This window comes from Nematostella vectensis, chromosome 9 (genome assembly GCF_932526225.1).
Source record: "Nematostella vectensis chromosome 9, jaNemVect1.1, whole genome shotgun sequence".
NCBI classification, from domain to species: domain Eukaryota; kingdom Metazoa; phylum Cnidaria; class Anthozoa; order Actiniaria; family Edwardsiidae; genus Nematostella; species Nematostella vectensis.
Window position 1 is genome coordinate 9,416,972 of NC_064042.1, and position 18,754 is coordinate 9,435,725.

An 18,754-nucleotide genomic window follows, 5' to 3' on the forward strand; every position below is an offset into this window, starting at 1 on the left:
GATAAGATCACATTGAAAAAGTATGTATAGCATCTGATAGTATACAATATAAACATATACAATAATATGATACTACGGGGGCGTAGACAGGACTTTTAACAGGAGGGGGCCCAAAAAGGCCTGTATTTTTGGCTTCTGGAAAGGGGGGGGGGGGGGGGAGGGAGGCCTGCCCCCTGGGCCCTCACGCTGGCCAATGTTTTACCAGATATAAAGAAAAGGTTAATCATCGATATTATCATCATAAAACATAAACAACAACAAAAGCAAGCGCTTTTGCGACCAATAAATAGAACCTCTAATTTATCGTGTGTAATAAAAAGGGCTGACGGTAACGATAGTCGCCCGCGAAGAAAGATCGGGAGCAGGAAACAATATGCGGACTACCTGTGGAACTTGGTAGCCGTTCCATTTTCCATTATGGCGGATGGCGGGAGGATTTGAACGGCTCTCGTACAAGACTGTTAAACTTGCAGAACATAGTTAAACAACATGCTTACAGTAACCTTACCAGCAAGATGACAACTATAATTTTACCAATCTAACTTGTTACGTTAGCTGTTATAATGGATTTCAGTGAGGCGGTTCTTTTGAAAGACGACAGCTTTTACGCTCGTTTCTCAGACGGAAGAGTTCTACAGCTATCACCGTGTAGCTCAACATATTTATTCACCCGTCCATCATGTCACCCGGCCAGTGTGCAGCAGTACACAAGGTTTGCCGTGAGTGAGTTTAGAAAGAGCGTCGTTGCCGCCGTGACTTTCAGGAATCAATTTGCAGAAAGGCCGTATGTCTGTAAAGAACTCCTCGATGACGCGAAGTCTCTGGTAAGCGGTAACCTCCTGTGACATAGGATGTTGAAGTTTTGAGATAGAGGAGGTTGAGGTTTTAACGAGCTCCGCCAGATAGTTCACGGTCTATTGTCAGCTACTTTTTATCTGATTATAAATAATGAAGCCAATTTTGCATCAATCCTCTCACAACCGGCTACTTATTTTAAGCAACCGTCTGCGCATCCCCTTGGCATAATCTGTCTAATTGCCTAATAAGTGTTTGAGTATGCAAGGCTTTCAATAGGAGCCCTCATAATTCCTGTTATTGTTCAATTTTGTGATATAACATGGCCGTTGCAGGAGGTGGGGCACATGCTCCCCAATATTTTCTTACTGTTTCTGTATTGATCCCTCCAATATTTTCTTACTGTTTCTGTATTGATCCCTTCAATATTTTCTTACTGTTTCTGTATTGATCCCTCCAATATTTTCTTACTGATCCTGTATTGATCCCTCCAATATTTTCTTACTGATCCTGTATTGATCCCTCCAATATTTTCTTACTGTTTCTGTATTGATCCCTCCAAAATTTTCTTAATGTTTCTGTATTGATCCCTCTAATATTTTCTTACTGTTTCTGTATTGATCCCTCCAATATTTTCTTACTGATCCTGTATTGATCCCTCCAATATTTTCTTACTGATCCTGTATTGATCCCTCCAATATTTTCTTACTGATCCTGTATTGATCCCTCCAATATTTTCTTACTGTTTCTGTATTGGTCCCTCCAATATTTTCTTACTGTTTCTGTATTGATCCCTCCAATATTTTCTTAAATGTTTCTGTATTGATCCCTCCAATATTTTCTTACTGTTTCTGTATTGATCCCTCCAATACTTTCTTAATGTTCCTGTATTGATCCCTCCAATATTTTCTTAATGTTTCTGTATTGATCCCTCTAATATTTTCTTAATGTTCCTGTATTGATCCCTCCAATATTTTCTTACTGTTTCTGTATTGGTCCCTCCAATATTTTCTTACTGTTTCTGTATTGATCCCTCCAATATTTTCTTAAATGTTCCTGTATTGATCCCTCCAATATTTTCTTAATGTTCCTGTATTGATCCCTCCAATATTTTCTTAAATGTTTCTGTATTGATCCCTCCAATATTTTATTTACTGTTTCTGTATTGATCCCTCCAATATTTTCTTAATGTTCCTGTATTGATCCCTCCAATATTTTCTTACTGTTTCTGTATTGATCCCTCCAATATTTTCTTACTGTTTCTGTATTGATCCCTCCAATATTTTCTTAATGTTTCTGTATTGATTCCTCCAATATTTTCTTACTGTTTCTGTATTGATCTCTCCAATATTTTCTTAATGTTTCTGTATTGATCCCTCTAATATTTTCTTAATGTTTCTGTATTGATCCCTCCAATATTTTCTTAAATGTTTCTGTATTGGTCCCTCTAATATTTTCCTAATGTTTCTGTATTGATCCCTCTAATATTTTCTTACTGATCCTGTATTGATCCCGCCAATATTTTCTTACTGTTTCTGTATTGATTCCTCCAATATTTTCTTACTGTTTCTGTATTGATCCCTCTAATATTTTCTTACTGTTTCTGTATTGATCCCTCCAATATTTTCTTAATGTTCCTGTATTGATTCCTCCAATATTTTCTTACTGTTTCTGTATTGATCTCTCCAATATTTTCTTAATGTTTCTGTATTGATCCCTCTAATATTTTCTTACTGTTTCTGTATTGATCCCTCCAATATTTTCTTAATGTTCCTGTATTGATCCCTCCAATATTTTCTTAATGTTTCTGTATTGATCCCTCCAATATTTTCTTAATGTTTCTGTATTTATCCCTCCAATATTTTCTTAATGTCTCTGTATTGATCCCTCCAATATTTTCTTACTGTTTCTGTATTGATCCCTCCAATATTTTTTTAATGTTTCTGTATTGATCCCTCCAATATTTTCTTAATGTTTCTGTATTGATCCCTCCAATATTTTCTTAATGTTTCTGTATTGGTCCCTCTAATATTTTCTTAATGTTTCTGTATTGATCCCTCTAATATTTTCTTAATGTTTCTGTATTGATCCCTCCAATATTTTCTTAATGTTTCTGTATTGATCCCTCCAATATTTTCTTACTGTTTCTGTATTGATCCCTCCAATATTTTCTTAATGTTCCTGTATTGATCCCTCCAATATTTTCTTAATGTTTCTGTATTGATCCCTCCAATATTTTCTTAATGTTTCTGTATTGATCCCTCTAATATTTTCTTAATGTCTCTGTATTGATCCCTCCAATATTTTCTTAAATGTTTCTGTATTGATCCCTCCAATATTTTCTTAATGTTTCTGTATTGATCCCTCCAATATTTTCTTTATGTCTCTGTATTGATCCCTCCAATATTTTCTTAATGTTTCTTTATTGATCCCTCCAATATTTTCTTAAATGTTTCTGTATTGGTCCCTCTAATATTTTCCTAATGTTTCTGTATTGATCCCTCTAATATTTTCTTACTGATCCTGTATTGATCCCGCCAATATTTTCTTACTGTTTCTGTATTGATTCCTCCAATATTTTCTTACTGTTTCTGTATTGATCCCTCTAATATTTTCTTACTGTTCCTGTATTGATCCCTCCAATATTTTCTTAATGTTTCTGTATTGATCCCTCTAATATTTTCTTAATGTTCCTGTATTGATCCCTCCAATATTTTCTTACTGTTTCTGTATTGGTCCCTCCAATATTTTCTTACTGTTTCTGTATTGATCCCTCCAATATTTTCTTAAATGTTCCTGTATTGATCCCTCCAATATTTTCTTAATGTTCCTGTATTGATCCCTCCAATATTTTCTTAAATGTTTCTGTATTGATCCCTCCAATATTTTATTTACTGTTTCTGTATTGATCCCTCCAATATTTTCTTAATGTTCCTGTATTGATCCCTCCAATATTTTCTTACTGTTTCTGTATTGATCCCTCCAATATTTTCTTACTGTTTCTGTATTGATCCCTCCAATATTTTCTTAATGTTTCTGTATTGATTCCTCCAATATTTTCTTACTGTTTCTGTGTTGATCTCTCCAATATTTTCTTAATGTTTCTGTATTGATCCCTCTAATATTTTCTTAATGTTTCTGTATTGATCCCTCCAATATTTTCTTAAATGTTTCTGTATTGGTCCCTCTAATATTTTCCTAATGTTTCTGTATTGATCCCTCTAATATTTTCTTACTGATCCTGTATTGATCCCGCCAATATTTTCTTACTGTTTCTGTATTGATTCCTCCAATATTTTCTTAATGTTTCTGTATTGGTCCCTCTAATATTTTCTTAATGTTTCTGTATTGATCCCTCTAATATTTTCTTAATGTTTCTGTATTGATCCCTCCAATATTTTCTTAATGTTTCTGTATTGATCCCTCCAATATTTTCTTACTGTTTCTGTATTGATCCCTCCAATATTTTCTTAATGTTCCTGTATTGATCCCTCAAATATTTTCTTACTGTTTCTGTATTGATCCCTCCAATATTTTCTTACTGTTTCTGTATTGATCCCTCCAATATTTTCTTAATGTTTCTGTATTGATTCCTCCAATATTTTCTTACTGTTTCTGTATTGATCTCTCCAATATTTTCTTAATGTTTCTGTATTGATCCCTCTAATATTTTCTTAATGTTTCTGTATTGATCCCTCCAATATTTTCTTAAATGTTTCTGTATTGGTCCCTCTAATATTTTCCTAATGTTTCTGTATTGATCCCTCTAATATTTTCTTACTGATCCTGTATTGATCCCGCCAATATTTTCTTACTGTTTCTGTATTGATTCCTCCAATATTTTCTTACTGTTTCTGTATTGATCCCTCTAATATTTTCTTACTGTTTCTGTATTGATCCCTCCAATATTTTCTTAATGTTCCTGTATTGATCCCTCCAATATTTTCTTAATGTTTCTGTATTGATCCCTCCAATATTTTCTTAATGTTTCTGTATTTATCCCTCCAATATTTTCTTAATGTCTCTGTATTGATCCCTCCAATATTTTCTTACTGTTTCTGTATTGATCCCTCCAATATTTTTTTAATGTTTCTGTATTGATCCCTCCAATATTTTCTTAATGTTTCTGTATTGATCCCTCCAATATTTTCTTAATGTTTCTGTATTGGTCCCTCTAATATTTTCTTAATGTTTCTGTATTGATCCCTCTAATATTTTCTTAATGTTTCTGTATTGATCCCTCCAATATTTTCTTAATGTTTCTGTATTGATCCCTCCAATATTTTCTTACTGTTTCTGTATTGATCCCTCCAATATTTTCTTAATGTTCCTGTATTGATCCCTCCAATATTTTCTTAATGTTTCTGTATTGATCCCTCCAATATTTTCTTAATGTTTCTGTATTGATCCCTCTAATATTTTCTTAATGTCTCTGTATTGATCCCTCCAATATTTTCTTAAATGTTTCTGTATTGATCCCTCCAATATTTTCTTAATGTTTCTGTATTGATCCCTCCAATATTTTCTTTATGTCTCTGTATTGATCCCTCCAATATTTTCTTAATGTTTCTTTATTGATCCCTCTAATATTTTCTTAATGTTTTTGTATTGATCCCTCCAATATTTTCTTAATGTCTCTGTATTGATCCCTCCAATATTTTCTTAATGTTTCTGTATTTCGAGGACAGCTACGGCACTGTAAAAATCAATTGAGGTTAGCTTGTTTATGGATGGTACCCAGTGAGATATTTTATGTTATACACATCTTTGTCAGTGCAAATGGGGGTTGGCAAATGGCAGTTCTATAATCAAAAGATACAATGGGTCTCAATATGTTTTTTTCCAAATGCAGGAGAATACAGATCAATCATTCAATAACCAATTAAAGGCCAACAATGATTTGCTCTGGCATCCATTTAAACTTTTTTTTGCAAATTTTTAGTACCCATAGGAACCATTCTGTCTTGGAACTGCCATACGCCATCCCCTGTTTTCACTGACATTGTTTTCTTCATTAGCTGTATCTGTTTTGAAATTTTTATCTTGAATAATCATAAACAGAGCATTGCATAAAATTGTAATGTGTGGCTCACATTATGTCTATTGATTTGGCAATTATCAATCATGTCAAGTAATAAAAGAAATGGAACTTATCAGTTGTTTGGGATGCAGAGTTTTTCCTTGAAATTGAAAGTAAACTGGACACTCTTTTTAAATGATGCTTAGTACACATTCTGGTAGTTTCCATAAAATGATCCTTTTATTTATAAATCACAGGATCTAACACTTGTTTGTAGCTACAGCTCTATTGTAACAGCAGTGACAAACCTTTCTTATTCCTCCAGGTAAACTATGATGATGCATCTACATGTGCCTGGCCTGTGACCATCATACCTGATTTTGTGGCTAAAGAAATCAACGGGTCTGTCAAGGTTCATTCCCTGGACAGGAAGGCTCAACTTTTGCTTGCTCCACACAGACAGTCATTCACAGTTGGTTTCTTGGCCCAAATTAGTTCGAGTAGTAGAGCTCCTGCATCAAAGGTAATTACCAAAAACTTTAGTTTCTTAGTATTTTTATTTAAATGAATATATTTTCCTTTGAACTTGCCACACATGTTGTTTCAAAGTGACAGATGATTCTGCTTTGGAGTAGACTACATAAATATGGAACTCTCATGTGGATTATTTTAGGATCTTTATGCCAATAGAATTACAATTCTTTAAAAAAACAACTGCTACTAAACAACATGTGTCAAAGGACTTTTAGTTGAAAGCATCTGGTAGTGTGACCAGTGGGAGAATAACATGTTGTTCTGGCCTGTTAGATAAAACATAGCCTGCATTTATTTTAGCACAATTTCATCATTTGCTCAACAGGGTTCAGACCTGGCTCAGCAGCCCAAATATCCACATCTATACACATGGATAGAGCAGGGCCCTTACTCAGTACATGACTATCCAGACTGCTGGCACTTTCCTCTCCAAATAGCATTCAATGCCCACGATAGCAGCAGTTGCTATGGTGATAGCAGCAGTTGCTATGGTGATAGCAGCTCAACGTTGCCACAATCTTTACCCACCACCTGTCAATCATCTCATCTGCATAAGTGGAAGCAACTTCAGGTTAGGAAGGTTGTCAGTCATTTTGAATTTTTTTTGTAATGTGTGTTCCTTGTATTATGAATTTCATACTCTATGGAAGTGTTTTCCTCAAATGAAGATAGTGGACATCAATAGCATCAGTGATGCTCTATACAATGATCATATTGTACATCCTCATTTTTCCTCTTCCTTCCAAACCTTAACATTCTTTTTTCCTAACAGCCTTTGGGTACAAAAGATGAAGAGTCATTTTGGCAGCCAGATGTGAAGGTGATTTGGAGAGACGGTCACATATTCAGGTAATTATGTGATCTCTAAATAACCCATAAAACTCCTTAATTGAAATTAGTAATTAGTAGTATTGGTGATTATTAATAATTAGTAATTGAATAGCTCTTATGTATCAAAAATATAGAATACAAGTAAATTTGATGCATAAAAAATATTCATTTATTTATATTAGATAATTGATTTATAGTGTATAGTCTGTAAAATGTTTTCACAATCCTAGCCTCCTTTAGATTAAGCTTACAGTAGAACCTTGCTTTAGTTTAATTAAAGATTCATTTTAGAAGGGAAGCGCTAGTAGGCAATGGAATAAAAAGGTGATAATTGTGTATTCTTTTATCTCAGTTTTCTATTGGTTAATAGCATAAAATACTTAGAAAAGACATTCAATTAAAGTAAATCACTTTTAAAGTTTAATTAACCACTTTTAGGGAGATTTAGGGCAACTTTTTTACCCATCATTTCAGGGTTTGCAAGGGTGCAGGGAAAGGTCTACAGGTTGAAATCTATCCCAGTGATGGCATGGCTCTAAGCTCAACCAGTTTGTCTGGAAAGTTCTTTACCATGTGGTCAATGGCCGCACCTTCTTCAGATCAGGTGTGTACACTTGCAGGCCCTCTGAATGGTCCTTGGGAAGCACTTGGGATCATGCAAGCACCTGTTTTCTTTAAGCAAAGCCAAGCATTATAAAAAAATGATATCAACCAGCAAGGACTACAGACAACTTTACTTAAAGTGATTTCTAATGCATTTTAGTGCCAAATAAATTACTTATTCCTACTTCAACTGGATGCATTTGTCTTCTCTACGCGCTTACGACCTTTTAAATGACAAGCTATGTAACCGCCGCCTGATAAATGAGTAACTCGGCCCCCAGTGGAGTGTTTTTTAATTTCACAACTAATAGTGGGAAAGTAATAATTTATTCAGCACTAAAGTGCATTAGACATCACTTTGGAGTAAAGTTGTCCTATAGCCTGTGGTGCAAGCATGGATAAAAAAATTGACAGCAAAAATTTTTGGGAGACATTCAGAGCCCTATTTGGGAGTTAAAGGGGTCAATGACCACGCCCAGCTCTCAGCTCAGATCAGTTGTGTAGACTTGGGGTTAAAGGGGTCAATGACCACACCCACTTCAGATCAGGGGTGAAGGTCGCACGCAGCTCAGTTCAGGGGTGTAGGCTTTCGGTTAGTGGGGTCAATGAACACACCTTCATCAGGTGTGTAGACTTTGGGGTCAGATAGATGAGTCAGTGGCCACACCCACCTCAGATCAGGTGAGTAGACTAAGGGGGCTAAGGGGTCAATGGCCACGCCCCCCTCAGATTTGGGGTGTGGACTTTGGGTAAGATAAAGGGGTATTGGCCACGCCCACCTTAGATCAGGTCAGCCGAAGGATTCACAGAAAGGTTTTTTTGTCTATTTATTACATCTGAATGGACTAAACCACGGGCTATAGGACAAGTTTACTCCAAATTGATGTCTAATGCTACTTCAACTGGATGTATTTCCCTTGGTTTCGCTCCTCAAGCGAGCTCTGTCTCTACGCGCTTACGACCTTTCAAACGACGCGCTATGGCAAGTGAGTAACACGACTCCCAGCGGCGCGTTTTGTTATCTTCCCCGTTATAAAATAACAGTGGGGAAGATAAAAACTCGCCGCTGGGGTTCGCTTTACTCATTTACCAGGCGGCGGTCACATAGCGCGTCGTTTGGAAGGTCGAAAGCGCGAAGAAACATAGTTTGCTGAAAGAGCAAAAGGTCAAATACATCCAGTTGTAGTGCTAGTAGTAAGTAGTTTACTCGGCACTAACATTAACTAAGCATAAGACATCACGTTGGAGTAAAGTTGTCCTATAGCTCGTGAGTAAACAGGGAAAATTTGACGTGTAACGGGGTTCAGTGCCCCTTCCATTAAACTCATTCTCAGTATAAAGAAGTATAAAGAACTCCATCTTTCGCGACAATATTTTTTTTCACGACTTACAATTTATTTTACAGTCACTGGGTGTATTAAAAAATAAAACAGTTTTCCATCTAGCTTTATTTGCTCATCAATATGTTATTAATTAATGTGGACATGTCTTTTTTAGTCCCTTTGTGTAATTTTCAAGCACTACAACACAACCCAAAAATCTCATTAAAGTGACTAGAGTATTGAATAATATTATTGGTGGAACATATTGTATACAGTCGATTGACAAAAGGTTGTCATCAACCGGCTTTGAAACTACGCGACAAGCCCGCATGTAAGCATGGGTAAAAACCACTGAAGCACCTAGCTGCATATATTAGCCACTGCTTTACTTAGACGGTGTAGCGCTGGCTAATATTGCAGCTAGGCGCTTCAGTGGTTTCTACCCATGCTTACATGCGGGCTTATCGCGAAGTCGCAAAGCCGGTTGATGACAACCTTTTGTCAAACGACTGTATGCAGCAGGGTGTCGAAATCGGTTTCAATTTGAAATTGAACTATATTGTTTATTGTCTGAGTACCTAATCATTGAAAGGTATTGGAAATTACTTTTCTTTATTTTATTATATTGAAAGATTTGCATATTTGAGAATTTTCATTTAAAAAGTAATAAAAAGTTTGTAGAGCAGTACTTGATTAGGAGAAATCATATAGACATAACCCGCACTCAAGAGCGACCAAAACATCCAACACCAAGACTCGGCCAAGCATGGAAAACACGACTGAATGCCTCAAACCGAGCAAATCCGAATTTATTGTTTTGGTAACTGTATTTGGGCTGGAACGAGTCTGTATTATCGTCGCCAACTCACTGACTTTGGTGATTTTTTACCGCAAGAGTCTTCGCCTCAAGAAGTCAAAGTACCTTTTGGTGAACCTGACATTGGCTGATCTTCTGTCAGGCCTTTCGGGAGTGGTATACGATATAGTGATGCCAATGAAGATGTTTCCTGACAACGCCGGGGAAACAATAACTGTTGCAATAAGCAGTTTTACCATAAATCTCTCGATACTTTCCTTGTGCCTTATTGCCCTTGAGCGAGCCGTCGCCATCCTTTCTCCATTTCGTCACCGACAGGCTCAAAGCAAACATTACTTTTCAGCCATCGCTGCTGCCTGGCTCGTGGCAATAGTCTTATCCGGGTCGGTCTACCTCTATGCCGTTAAAAAGATTGATGGGTTTCTAGTGATCCCTTTAATTTCATTTTCATTAGAGCTTGGGTTGATAATCATTTCTTACGTCGCAATCTGGACCAAAAGGGCTTTCTTCAATCCTATGAGGGGTGCGAGTGAAAACCGAAACGAGAACAAGAAGCTGTCAAAGACAATGTTTATTCTTATCATGACCTCCATTGCCACCTGGATGCCAGCTTGTATTGTGAACTTGTTCGTCGAGCAACATTGTAATAAAAACAAGTCTATAATTATAATCCTGCACTGTGCGCACTTTTTGATCTTAAGTAATTCGTTTTTAAACGTTGTTGTATATTCTCTGAGAATGCCAGAGTTTAGAAAAGCATTGAGAGAGTTATTGTGTAGGACAACCTCCGACGAATTTAGAAGTTCCGAGAGAAATGACCAGGAGCATCGAGGAGAAGCGGCTGTCATTTCTCTGAGAACGTATTCCAATGTTAATGAATACTAATGGTCATTTTTTTATATTCTTAAATATGTTGGTTATGTGAGTTATATGATTTCTTGCAGTTCTCAACATTGAACAATTCGTCTAATCAGATGGAGCTCGGTAGCTAGTTTCATGACTGTATATGTATATTGTATAACAGGTGCAATTTTATTGTTTTCAGTTCACAAATTTAATTTCTTTCTCAATATATGTTATCTTTTATATGATAAGACAATAAGCAGAAGATCTATGATGAGGTCAATGATGTATTTGTCTGCTCTAATTAAAGGATATAAAACCTCATTGCGTTAATGATTTCCCGGCTCCGCTCATCCTGGGTCCAGGACTGCTTGAGCGAATAGTTGGCTGCCAGCAATGAAATCTTGGAGACGTTCTTTGGACTACCCTCTGGCGATCCCCTTTGCCTTGACCTGCCACGTAGAGCATGAAAAGCAGAGATGTAGCAGGTGAAATCTTCTGAGAGCTGCTACACCACCACTGAAAAAACTGAGATCGCTCTGGCAAAAAACCAACGTTTTCATCTTAAAGATCGGTGCCTCCTGGTTTGGAATGGTGCCCCTGCGGCAAGATTCAGACTGTCCACCACATCATCAACTCCTGTCATCCTCTCGGGGCCCAAGGTCTTTGGATCCCCGACCAGAAAACCCGACATTGGTTGACATCTGTGCTATCCCTATGAAAAAGGCAATCAAACGAATGTCGACAACATTGCCCTGAGGCACATGATAGTTTTGTTGGGAGGGGGGGGGGGTGAAGGAGGGGGGAAAACAGATTTGTTTAGGGGAGGGGGGTGCGCACCCGCAGATATTATATGCGATTCTAAAATTTGACTACTTTTCAATGTGGAGTTTCTTGGGAGTTGTTCGAGGCAGATACTTGACAGGCTGGATCTACTTTCAGAGAGTCGAGAAAGTTCTGTCGGTGGACAAGCCGCCCCAGGATAGACCGGGTGACCTGTACTCTTTAGCAAGGCTCATCAAACAAGGCTCGAGGTACGGCGATTTATTACAGTGATTTGCTGTTATTAGAGGGGCCGGTCAACGCTGAGATTTGAGGGGGACTGAAAGGTAGTTAACCTTTTACGTTGTTAAGGACCACTCTAGAACGGCTCTCTTTAATTTTACGCTTCCTCTCCGGATTATAATCACGTTAATTAGTAAAAGGAATACTATAGACTTCTTTTTTTGTTTGAAATTGTTGCTGTTTCTTTTCTTTTTCTTGCTTGTTTAGATTGTTGGAATTTATCTCAAGAGCAGGAAATCCTCGCTTATCACCCGAACCATGCTGGAAAACAAAGGTACGATGATCATGCATGCATTGTCAATAATCGTTATCACTTTCAAAACAACCGCTTTTGGCTACGTCTTGGTCCCCGTTATCATGATCATGACCATCATGACCATCTTCAACCATCATGACCATCATGACCATCATCAACCATCATGACCATCTTCAACCATCATGACCATCATCACCATCATCACCATCATGACCATCTTCAACCATCATGACCATCTTCAACCATCATGACCATCATGACCATCTTCAACCATCATGACCATCTTCAACCATCATGACCATCATGACCATCATGACCATCTTCAACCATCATGACCATCATGACCATCTTCAACCATCATGACCATCATGACCATCATGACCATCTTCAACCATCATGACCATCATCACCATCATCACCATCATGACCATCTTCAACCATCATGACCATCATCAACCATCATGACCATCATGACCATCTTCAACCATCATGACCATCATGACCATCATGACCATCTTCAACCATCATCACCATCATCACCATCATCACCATCATGACCATCTTCAACCATCATCACCACCTTGAGCCTATCAAGATAGCTTGTTTTGAACGGTGTCAATTTTATTATATTATGTACAAGTCGTACTGGATTTTTTTTTTTGGTAAATTGGTATATATCTTTTTTTTAAGCAACGCAAATCTTGAAAATGGCTTAGAGAACTAGTCAACTGTATTTATTTATCACCCGGGAACTATGGTACAAATTTTAACACAAGATGCCCGGTACCATAAACAAAGTTGACTCCAATATCTTGGGCCATTGTCAACAGCATCAACATCATCATAATAATAATGATGATGATCCCTTTTATTATTACTTGTCCCAGGTATGTAAACAGCTCCCTTTACCATTTGTCCCGCCAACGCTGATAGAAACAGCCGACATTGGTGTCGGTAGGTTCAAGGCTTACTCAAACGGCCGGTTTCACATCGTGTTCGCTGACCGAACTGTCCTGGATGTAACACACCCTCCACACGCCGAGACATGCCACCAGGAGGATCTGCAATTCTGTTTTGTTCTGCCCGATGGGAGTATGGTCCAGTGTACCGGCGGTGCAGTAGAGGGTTTAGAAAGGTGAGCTTCAGGCCTAGGGCAAACGCCATTTAAAAAAAAAAAAAAAAAAAAAACAAAGTGTATACTGTGAAGTATCATCTGAAGTAGATTCCGGTGTATTCACTTGACCGCGGTGTGTTTACTTCGACTTTATTGGACTTTTTGTTTTACAATTTTCCTACACTAAAATCCGCCACTTCTCAACTCGTACCTCAACTACTTTGATCATTAAATAAATACCCGTGCACCGATACCATCGCGACAATCATGTCCTAGAGAAATGAATAGGTGCAGCGAGAAGAACCCGGCTGTCATTTCTCTGAGAACGTATTTCAATATTAATGAAATGGTGGTGGAAAACAGGCTGGACTTTGTTATTTTTTCACATCATATGTAGCCTGCAATGTGGCGTTTACCCGGCGTTTTTATAGCGCCACTTGGATTTTGAGCAAAAATGAAAACGGGGCGGCTACGAATCGCTCGAGGCCGGTTTTTTTGCAATAAACACCGGGTAAACGCCTTGCAGGTTACATCGTATGCCGTTCTAAATACCTGTGAAACAGCCATGTCGATTGTTTCACAGCCATAGTCTGTGTGTCTTTAACCAATTGATTCCATGCTCAAAGACCATAGTCCTCGCAAGTCTGTTTGCACTTCTACTTCAGATTAGGTTTTCATTTTAGCCAATAGGAAGGTGGAATTAGATGAAGGAAGCTGCTGTGTCCCGGTGTGCTCATGCAATGTGCCGTTTCCTAGATAATGGGGGTCCTGTGTAATTCGCGGGTGAAAACGAGGCTTTGATAGGCTTTGTGTGCGTCCTATGATGGAGCTTGAAGCTAAACACCTGACTGAGGAAAGCTCGAAATGCGGTCATTTGGTAATTTTTATTACCAGCATTTAAAAATGCTGCAAATATTGGCAAGACGGTAACAAAGTAGGACCTACCAGATCCTCTTCTTGAATCAAGTCAATTTAATTGCTATAAATTGATGAGTAATTTATAGCTGGAATGCGCCGAAGCAACTGAGAATAATTGATAACCATTTAGGAAATTGATATCGTCTATTATCAATTTTATCAATTGTCTTTTGATTATCAATTTTCATTAATTAGTTATGTTGGGCCCAGTCGGTATCTTCCTTTTGATACATTATTATTAGTAAAGCTTAGCTTGCTGAGAAAGTAGACATAGATAAATTAGAGACCATAAGTGCCTTTGAAGTAGACACCAATACGTAATACAGATTTTTTTTTCTTAAGATATGTCCAGCTCGCTTATCAATGGAGAGACTGGACCATTTCATCACCTGAACAGAGGCGGGCATTCTACAAAAACACTGTGTGGGATCACGAGGCTTCAAGGTCGGTCAAGATATGCAGTCCCGGGGTGGGGGGGGGGGGGGGGGGTCAGACCCATGTCGAACTGATAAGGATGCTCGTCGTATTTTTTAGTGGTCAAAATTGAGCCTCAGGTATTTTTTAGGGTAGGTAGGGTAGGTATTTCTTAGAAATGGTATTTTTATGCTTCTGAGATATTTTTTAGGGTAGCAATTTTTTAGGAGTATTTTTCAAATTTCCCGACGAGCATCCCTATCACTTTTACCCTGAAGACCCCCCCCCCCCCCCCCCCCCTCCCGGGTAAGCAGTTGAATTGAGATGAGTCTCGCAGTTATGTCAGTCTATTTCAAATTGCAAACTTTTATTAATGGATATTATTTACCAATCCAGCGCTGTGGATGCAGAAATTTGCAAGCTAAAAGTGTTCAATTGTATCCTTCTTATGGTATAACAAGAAAGGCTCCCGGCAAGTTGTACAGAAACTAGATAGTCTGCGCAGGCGCGCCAGAGTCAGCGAAATAAATCAACACAAGGCTAAGGTGTATGTTTTGTGACTCAGTTAAAACAGAGAAGTTTTACTACACTTTTCGAGCATTAGCCCTGTAACAGAGTAGTTTTACTACAATTTTTGAGCATTAGCCCTGTAACAGAGTAGTTTTACTACACTTTCCGAGCATTAGCCCTGTAACAGAGTAGTTTTACTACACTTTCCGAGCATTAGCCCTGTAACAGAGTAGTTTTACTACACTTTTCGAGCATTAGCCCTGTAACAGAGTAGTTTTACTACACTTTCCGAGCATTAGCCCTGTAACAGAGTAGTTTTACTACACTTTCCGAGCATTAGCCCTGTAACAGAGTAGTTTTACTACACTTTTCGAGCATTAGCCCTGTAACAGAGTAGTTTTACTACACTTTTCGAGCATTAGCCCTGTAACAGAGTAGTTTTACTACACTTTCCGAGCATTAGCCCTGTAACAGAGTAGTTTTACTACACTTTTCGAGCATTAGCCCTGTAACAGAGTAGTTTTACTACACTTTTCGAGCATTAGCCCTGTAACAGAGTAGTTTTACTACACTTTCCGAGCATTAGCCCTGTAACAGATTCCGAGCATCAGCCCTGTAACAGAGTAGTTTTACTACACTTTCCGAGCATTAGCCCTGTAACAGAGTAGTTTTACTACACTTTCCGAGCATTAGCCCTGTAACAGAGTAGTTTTACTACACTTTCCGAGCATTAGCCCTGTAACAGAGTAGTTTTACTACACTTTCCGAGCATTAGCCCTGTAACAGAGTAGTTTTACTACACTTTTCGAGCATTAGCCCTGTAACAGAGTAGTTTTACTACACTTTTCGAGCATTAGCCCTGTAACAGAGTAGTTTTACTACACTTTCCGAGCATTAGCCCTGTAACAGATTCCGAGCATCAGCCCTGTAACAGAGTAGTTTTACTACACTTTCCGAGCATTAGCCCTGTAACAGAGTAGTTTTACTACACTTTCCGAGCATTAGCCCTGTAACAGAGTAGTTTTACTACACTTTCCGAGCATTAGCCCTGTAACAGAGTAGTTTTACTACACTTTTCGAGCATTAGCCCTGTAACAGAGTAGTTTTACTACACTTTTCGAGCATTAGCCCTGTAACAGAGTAGTTTTACTACACTTTCCGAGCATTAGCCCTGTAACAGATTCCGAGCATCAGCCCTGTAACAGAGTAGTTTTACTACACTTTTTGAGCATTAGCCCTGTAACAGAATAGTTTTACTACACGTTTCGAGCATTAGCCCTGTAACAGAGTAGTTTTACTACACTTTTCGAGCATTAGCCCTGTGACTGAGTAGTTTTACTACACTTTCCGAGCATTAGCCCTGTAACAGAGTAGCTTTACTACACTTTTTGAGCATTAGCCCTGTAACAGAGTAGTTTTACTACACGTTTCGAGCATTAGCCCTGTAACAGAGTAGTTTTACTACACTTTTCGAGCATTAGCCCTGTAACAGAGTAGTTTTACTACACTTTCCGAGCATTAGTCCTGTAACAGAGTAGTTTTACTACACTTTTCGTGCATAAGCCCTGTAACAGAGTAGTTTTACAACACTTTCCACTACACTTTCCGAGCATTAGCCCTGTAACAGAGTAGTTTTACTACACTTTCCGAGCATTAGTCCTGTAACAGAGTAGTTTTACTACACGTTTCGAGCATTAGCCCTGTAACAGAGTAGTTTTACTACACTTTTCGAGCATTAGTCCTGTAACAGAGTAGTTTTACTACACTTTTCGTGCATTAGCCCTGTAACAGAGTAGTTTTACTACACTTTTCGAGCATTAGTCCTGTAACAGAGTAGTTTTACTACACTTTCCGAGCATTAGCCCTGAAACAGAGTAGTTTTACTACACTTTCCGAGCATTAGTCCTGTAACAGAGTAGTTTTACTACACGTTTCGAGTATTAGCCCTGTAGCAGAGTAGTTTTACTACACTTTCCGAGCATTAGTCCTGTAACAGAGTAGTTTTACTACACTTTTCGAGCATTAGCCCTGTAACGGCAGAGTAGTTTTACTACACTTTTCCGAGCATAGCCCTGTAACGGCTGAGTAGTTTTACTACACTTTTCGAGCATTAGCCCTGTATTTGTGTTTCTGTTAAACTGTGATAAAAATCGTATCACGTAATTTGCATTAAGCCCTTGACACTACTCCAGACATGGTATCGAGTGACGTAAGCTCTACTTCTTCAATGAGTGTAAGTATTTATGGTTTAATGCAAGGGCGGTAGGAACAGTATTTGTTAGGCTTTATTCTGATAGTAAACCATTTACCTCTAATTTGGCTGAAATTTGACTTGTTTGCGACGCGCTCTCCGTGTTTGATTTAAAAAACCCGGTCAATTACTTTGCATAATCTGAGCTAAATGTCCCTTACTATCCTGTGTAGCAAGCGTTTCTTTTCTTTTTCACTGCGTTCAGCCGAATTGAAAATATTTATTGTCTATACTATGAAATAAGAGAAACAACATGTAGGAGGATAGCCATCCAGCTGGTTTAGTTTATTAAGTAATAACAGTATAGGCGGTCAATATACAATATAATTGGCGAAAATATATCATCGATCATCTAAGGACACAACTAGTTCAGTGAGCTGGAAGGCTTCAAGTGAATAACGTGACGCCGAAAACTGCATAATAAGGACATACTAGAATCATGTGACCAAAAAAGCACAAAAGAAACAACAACAAACTCATTAGTACCGAAAATAAATTTATTTTTCTGTTGAAACTCCACAGAAACGCTTGCTAAGCAGGTTAGTCCCCTACGGGCTAGCCGAAACAAGCCTTACCACCCTTGTATTTTTTTTCCTAGAATCCGCATCGAAAAAGGTTTGTTCGAAAAGCGACGGCAATCACCAGCAACAGCACATAAATTTGTCGACAATAATCTCATAGTATAAAATATAACCTCAGTCTCACCAGCGCAAAAGACACCTGTCTTTTTATTATTATTTATTTACGCTTGGTGTTGACTTTCATCACGATCTAAGGTTAACTGGCCTTTCGCAAACGTTTCGACTTAAAAATGCGCGGAGCCTGAATTTATTAGAAAAGAAATTTGAGGAGAAAAAGAGGCTTACTTTTGTAGCCCCCCCCCCCCCCCAACACACACACACCTCCCATTTTCTCCTATTTTGTTTTAGATATTTTTTCCCACTTGTGTTACATCATATTTTTCTTTTTATAGGTAAGGGCAGATGATGGGATTCTAGACGATGAAAACTCAAAAGAAAATAGCTCCACTGTTAATAACGTTCTTACTCGTAATTCGAGAACCATCCAAGACATCGAGCGTCTTTTGCAAGACACCAAGAAAAAAATAACTTAGAATTACTATAAAAAAAAAAACAAGAAATGGCTTAGGACAAAAAAGACGAACGTTTTTGCTCCCATATTCCAATTACTTGTGAGCCTATTTTCCATCTGACTCCGCTATGAAATGACGAATTCGCAGCTGGAAATAAAATGGGATCATATCTGCTTTTAAATTGGTCCTTAACCATTTTTATTGTAACCCTGCCCTCTTGTAATGGTTCTCATCTTTTTCTTGTCTAAATGTAAAAAATAAAAAGAAATCTGTTAAGGACCCCTTTTTTAAAATAAAAACCAAAAAAAATGCTCAGCTAAGAATTTGCGTAACAGTTCGCAATGTTGAACAGATGTAGTGAGGTATTT

At 38.0% G+C, this 18,754-nt stretch overlaps 1 protein-coding gene across 6 annotated transcripts; it reads left to right on the forward strand.

Moving 5' to 3' along the window:
- Positions 1 to 385: 385 nt before the first annotated feature.
- LOC116614028 (uncharacterized protein C5orf34-like) lies at positions 386 to 18,415 on the forward strand. Of its 6 annotated transcripts, none has more exons than XM_048732624.1 (12): positions 386 to 824; positions 6,141 to 6,338; positions 6,675 to 6,929; positions 7,122 to 7,198; positions 7,655 to 7,784; positions 11,708 to 11,799; positions 12,038 to 12,104; positions 12,974 to 13,221; positions 14,461 to 14,562; positions 14,929 to 14,969; positions 17,235 to 17,304; positions 18,267 to 18,415. In XM_048732624.1, exons 1-12 carry the CDS (start codon positions 564 to 566, stop codon positions 18,268 to 18,270), a joined length of 1,545 nt encoding a protein of 514 aa, XP_048588581.1. In that variant the 5' UTR covers positions 386 to 563; the 3' UTR covers positions 18,271 to 18,415. The 6 variants fall into 6 exon arrangements, with proteins under 6 accessions (XP_048588581.1, XP_048588577.1, XP_048588579.1 ...); XM_048732620.1 differs by having other exon boundaries at positions 17,235 to 17,275; XM_048732622.1 differs by having other exon boundaries at positions 17,235 to 17,251.
- The last annotated feature ends 339 nt before the right edge of the window (positions 18,416 to 18,754 follow it).